Genomic DNA, 6,000 nt, shown 5'->3' with positions numbered 1-6,000 from the left:
AACTTCTTCACCCAGAGAGTGGTGAATCTGTGGAATTCTCTACCACAGAAAGTTGTTGAGGCCAATTCACTAAATATATTCAAAAAGGAGTTATAGTCCTTACTACTAGGGGGATCAAGGGATATGGCGTGAAAGCAGGAATGGGGTACTGAGGTTGCATGTTCAACCATGAACTCATTTAATGGTGGTGCAGGCTCGAAGGGCCGAATGGCCTACTCCTGCACCTATTTTCTATGTTTCTATGTTTCTAACATTCATTTTGCACTTCTCAAGTGGTTTGATGGCCACTTGACTATTAAATAATGGCTAGGAATGCTAATCCTGCTTTAAATATCAGGAAATAAATTAAGGCCTGATTAACTGACAACACTGGCTAATTTTGAAAGACAATTTTATTATCACAGGTGCGAGACCTAATTCTCATGTAATCAACATCTGAATTTTGAAATCAGAAACTAAGATTAAATTTACAAACTGTAAGCATAATCTACTTCTCAAGGTTGCATTAAAAACTGGGGCAATAATGTATTAACATTTTCAAACTGTGGTGCTGATGTCATGTGACTGGATGTCACATGATCCAATGTCACATGATCAGACCTCCAGGAATACCTCAAACCTGAGTGGATAATCTTAGCTGGGACTGTGTCAGCTGTTGGTTAGCTTTTTCTGGTTTCCTACAAGTCACGCCGGCGTCTCACAACTTGAGCCGCCTCGGGGAAATCCCCTCCGTGCCTTTCAGTTCCGCGTGGAGGGGTTTCTGTACGGGCTGCTCCTGCACACTCTCAACTTTGCCATCCTCGCCGGCCGTCCGGACACGCCATGGCGTACCATCTTGCCGTCTGGAGGAGGCGGGGGTCCCCGATGGAGGGCACTCTACGCAGGGGTCCTCCCACTATTCATCGGGGACTTGGCCTGGAGGGTGGTGCACGGAGCAATGCCGTGCAATAAATTTTTAAGCCGGTTCACGGACTCACAGGCCGCCTGCAATTTCTGCGGTCTGGAGGAGTCCGTGTTCCATGTTTTTATTGAGTGCACGAGGTTGCAGCCCCTGTTCCATTATTTGAAGGGGCTGCTCCTGAAATTCTGGCTGCACTTCAGTCCCACTCTCCTGATCTTTGGGCACCCTGTGCGGAGGGGAGCGGGTAGGTCCGAAGGCCTCCTCGTAGGACTGCTCCTGGGCACGGCCAAGGGTGCCATCAGCCGGTCCAGGCAGCGGGCGGTCGAGGGGGTCGTTCAACCTGACTGCCTGCCTCTCTTCCGCTCTTACATCCGGTCCAGGGTTCCTTGGAGATGGAGCACGCGGTGTCCACCGGTACGCTCGCGGCCTTCCGCGAGAGGTGGGCACCGGAGGGACTGGAGTGCATCATCACGCCCGGCAACCAAATTTTAATTTGATTTTACGTTTTAAAGTTTAATTTGTTTTCATTGCCGGTGCTTTTAGTGTCCCCCTCCCCTTTTATAGGGGGCACTGGAAAAATTTGATTTTAGCGCCCCAAAAAAAACCAAAAAAAAAAAAGGGGCCTTGAAAATGTCTGCTGTGTCACCCAGGCGGGTGGCATGGTTTTAATGTTTATGTTTATTTTCAGGTAAACTCAAAAGAGTTTCCTACAAGTCACAAACAACGTTCCCGTTAAGCTGCATGGCTGCACAGCTGACTGCAGCTCCTGAGCAGCTGGCTCACCGGCTGTTAAAAAGGAAAAAAACACACATGCGTGATCATTTGAATGGGGTACGCAGCCTGTTAAAGGGGCTACGCACCCAGAAAACATTATAGGGAACATTGGTCACAAACAGTTCAGTGGGAGGGGGATTGGTTTTACAATGAAGGAAGCAGTCAGGATTCAGGTGTAGAATCCAGCAGCAAGTTTATATCAACCAACCTCTGTGGTTTAGGTGGGTGCTATTGAGTCTGGTCTCCGGTCAAATTTAGAGTGAGTTTGGATTTCAGTTCATTGCAGCATATGGGTTTTACAAGCAAGATATACTTATTTATAGCTCACTGTCGTTACATAAAGTTCTGACAGATCAGAATATCAAGCAGAGCTCTATATACGTTGATGAATTGTTGTAGAGCTACATTAGAAATTCAACATTTTAATTTTGAATTAAGACCGCTGTTTCACAGTCGGGGCAGATAGCCTGCACCTGTACAGGTGCAACAGAGGTGCACCCTGACTGACCTAAGGAAAATCAGAGCAGCCCCATGCCACTCCAATAGTGAAGCCAGATATCCTGAAGCAGTCAAAGACAAATTGACAAAATATTTCCTGAACTTCCCTAAAGGAGAAAAAGGCAGTTATTTAAGCTAGTTGATCCCTTGTGGGATTATTTACTTTTGCTGGTGATCATTTTTTTGGCCTTTGGAAGGCCCAGTGTGGTATCTATGTCAACTGGTGTAGGTCTTGCTGGGCTTCAGGAGAGTTAATGGGAATGCCCAGTAGCCTGGAAACAGTTCCAGATATTTTCTCAATACAGACTCGGGACCGAGGGATGAGGGTGGGGGAAGGTTCATTCAGTGTCTTTGTTGTTATTTCAATAAACAAAAGAGGTACAAATATGATTAAAACACGAGTAATTATACATTGTCTAGTCATTGCAACATAGTATTTACAAAAAACATAATTTCACCAGACTGGCTATTTTCATATTCCACTAGTTGCACATTGTTTAAAATAGTATGATTGAGATATGACAGAGGTGTGCTGGAGAGCACATTCAATATGTAGCTGACTTTCAAGGTTGTTTTATTAAATACAAAGCTTTTCATTGCACAAGCCATTTATCCTGACATTAGTATGCCATTATTCGATTGATACTCTTGTAGTTCATGTTGTTCACAGCCCTGCAAAGAAAATGAATTAGAAGTCTTAGTGAAGGTTTCACACAAGGCAGACAAAGACTGAATAACAGATCTCCTACCAATACTGTCATGGACAGATGGATCTGTGCCAGGTAAGTTGGTGAGGATGAGTCAAGTAGGTTTATCCTTCATGTTGGTTCTCACATCTGCCACAGCCCAATCTGGTAGCTATATCCTTCAGGACTTTACCAACTCAGTCAGTATTGGTGCTACATAGAAACATAGAAAATAGGTGCAGGAGTAGGCCATTCGGCCCTTCGAGCCTGCACCACTATTCTATAAGATCTTGGCTGATCATTCCCTCAGTACCCCTTTCCTGCTTTCTCTCCAAAACCCTTGATCCCCTTAGCCATAAGGGCCATATACTCCCTCTTGAATATATCGAATGAACTGGCATCAACAACTCTCTGCGGCAGGGAATTCCACAGGTTCACAACTCTCTGAGGTGAAGACGTTTCTCCTCATCTCAGTCCTAAATGGCCTACCCCTTATCCTAAGACTGTGTTCCTTGGTTCTGGACTTCCCCAACATCGGGAACAATCTACCCGCATCTAACCTGTCCCGTCCAATCAGAATCTTGTATGTTTCTATGAGATCCCCTCTCATCCTTCTAAACTCCAATGGATAAAGGCCCAGTTGATCCAGTCTCTCCTCATATGTCAGTTCAACCATCCCGGGAATCAGTCTGGTGAACCCTCACTGTACTCCCTCAATAGCAAGAACGTTCCTCCTCAGATTAGGAGACCAAAACTGAACACAATCTTCAAGGTGAGGCCTCACCAAGGACCTGTACAACTGCAGTAAGACTTCCCTGCTCCTATACTCAAATCCCCTAGCTATGAAGGCCAACATACCATTTGCCTTCTTCACCACCTGCTGTACCTGTATGCCAACTTTCAATGACTGATGAACCATGACACCCAAGTCTCGTTGAACCTCCCCTTTTCCTAATCTGCCGCCATTCAGATAATATTTTGTCTTCGCGTTTTTGCCCCCAAAGTGGATAATCTCACATTTATCCACATTATACTGCATCTGCCATGCATGTGCCCACTCACCTAACCTGTCCAAGTCACCCTGCAGCCTCTTAGCGACCCCCTCACAGCTCACACCGCCACCCAGTTTAGTGTCATCTGCAAACTTGGAGATATTACACTTAATTCCTTCATCCAAATCATTGATGTATATTGTAAAGAGCTGGAGTCCCAGCACTGAGCTTTGCGGCACTCCACTAGTCACTGCCTGCCATTCTGAAAAGGACCCGTTTATCCCGACTCTCTGCTTCCTGTCTGCCAACCAGTTCTCTATCCACTTCAGTATATTACCCCCAATACCATGTGTTTTGATTTTGCACACCTATCTCTTGTGTGGGACCTTGTCAAAAGCCTTTTGAAATGCCAAATACACCACATCCACTGGTTCTCCCTTGTCCATTCTGCTAGTTACATCCTCAAAAAATTCAGAAGATTTGTCAAGCATGATTTCCCCTTCATAAATCCATGCTGACTTGGAGTAATCCTGTCACTGCTTTCCAAATGCGCTGCTATTTCATCTTTAATAATTGATTCCAACATTTTCCCCACCACTGATGTCAGGCTAACCGGTGTATAATTACCCACTTTCTCCCTGCCTTTTTAAAAGGTGGTGTTACATTAGCTACCCTCCAGTCCATAGGAACTGATCCAGAGTTGATAGACTGTTGGAAAATGATCACCAATGCATCCACTATTTCTAGGGCCACTTCCTTAATTACTCTGGGATGCAGACTATCAGGCCCCGGGGATTTATCGGCCTTCAATCTCATCAATTTCCATAACACAATTTCCCACCTAATAATGATATCCTTCAGTTCCTCCTTCTCACTAGACCCTTGATCCCCTAGTACTTCCGGAAGGTTATTTGTGTCTTCCTTCATGAAGACAGAACCAAAGTATTTGTTCAACTGGTCTGCCATTTCTTGTTCCCCATTATAAATTCAGCTGAATCCGACTGCCTGGGACCTACGTTTGTCTTCACTAATCTTTTTCTCTTGACATATCTATAGAAGCTTTTGCAGTCAGTTTCTATGTTCCCGGCAAGCTTCTTCTTGTACTCTATTTTCCCCCTCTTAATTAAACCCTTTGACCTCCTCTACGGAATTCTAAATTTCTCCCAGTCCTCAGGTTTGCTGCTTTTTCTGGCCAATTTATATGCCTCTCCCTTGGATTTATCACTATCCTTAATTTCTCTTCTTAGCCACGGTTGAGCCACCTTCCCCGTGTTATTTTTACTCCAGACAGGGATGTTCAATTGCTGAACTTCACCCATGTGATCTTTAAATGTTTGCCATTGCCTATCCACCGTCAACCCTTTAAGAATCATTTGCCAGTCTATTCTAGCCAATTCACGCCTCAAACCATCGAAGTTACCTTTCCTTAAGTTCAGGACCCTAGTTTCTGAATTAACTGTGTCACTCTCCATCCTAATAAAGAATTCTATCACATTATGGTCACTCTTCCCCAAGGGGTCTCGCACAACAAGATTACCAATTAGTCCTTTCTCATTACACATCACCCAGTCTAGGATGGCCAGCTCCCTGGTTGGTTCCTCGACATATTGGTCTAGAAAACCATCCCTAATACACTCCAGGAAATCCTCCTCCACCGCATTGCTACCAGTTTGGTTAGCCCAATCAATATGTAGATTAAAATCACCCATGATAACTGCCGTACCTTTATTGCATGCATCCCTAATTTCTTGTTTGATGCTGTCCCCAACCTTATTACTACTGTTTGGTGGTCTGTACACAACTCCCACTAGCGTTTTCTGCCCCTTGGTGTTCCGTAGCTCGACCCATACCGTTTCCACATCATCCAAGCTAATGTCCTTTCTTACTATTGCATTAATTTCCTCTTTAACCAGCAATGTCACCCCGCCTCCTTTTCCTTTCTGTCTAACCTTCCTAAATGTTGAATACCCCTTGGTCACCCTGGAGCCATGTCTACGTGATGCCAATTACATCATACCTGTTAACTGCTATCTGCGCAGTTAATTCGTCCACCTTATTCCGAATACGCCTCACATTGAGGCACAGAGCCTTCAGGCTTGTCTTTCTAACACACTTTGCCCCTTTAGAATTTTGCTGTAATGTGACCCTT

At 44.8% G+C, this 6,000-nt stretch overlaps 1 protein-coding gene across 4 annotated transcripts in view; it reads right to left on the bottom strand.

Annotated features, from left to right (window-relative positions):
• Nucleotides 1–424: 424 nt before the first annotated feature.
• cfap96 (cilia and flagella associated protein 96) overlaps nucleotides 425–6,000 on the bottom strand; it is a 40,315-nt gene continuing 34,739 nt past the window's right edge. For all 4 annotated transcript variants that reach the window (XM_070879105.1, XM_070879085.1, XM_070879115.1 and 1 more), the window contains one exon: nucleotides 425–2,845. In XM_070879105.1, the coding sequence (XP_070735206.1) occupies nucleotides 2,794–2,845 (52 nt within the window). In that variant the 3' untranslated portion in view covers nucleotides 425–2,793. The remainder of the gene's footprint in view (nucleotides 2,846–6,000) is intronic.

This window comes from Pristiophorus japonicus, chromosome 1 (assembly GCF_044704955.1).
Source record: "Pristiophorus japonicus isolate sPriJap1 chromosome 1, sPriJap1.hap1, whole genome shotgun sequence".
Classification (NCBI taxonomy): domain Eukaryota; kingdom Metazoa; phylum Chordata; class Chondrichthyes; family Pristiophoridae; genus Pristiophorus; species Pristiophorus japonicus.
This window is presented reverse-complemented; position numbering and strand designations above follow the sequence as displayed.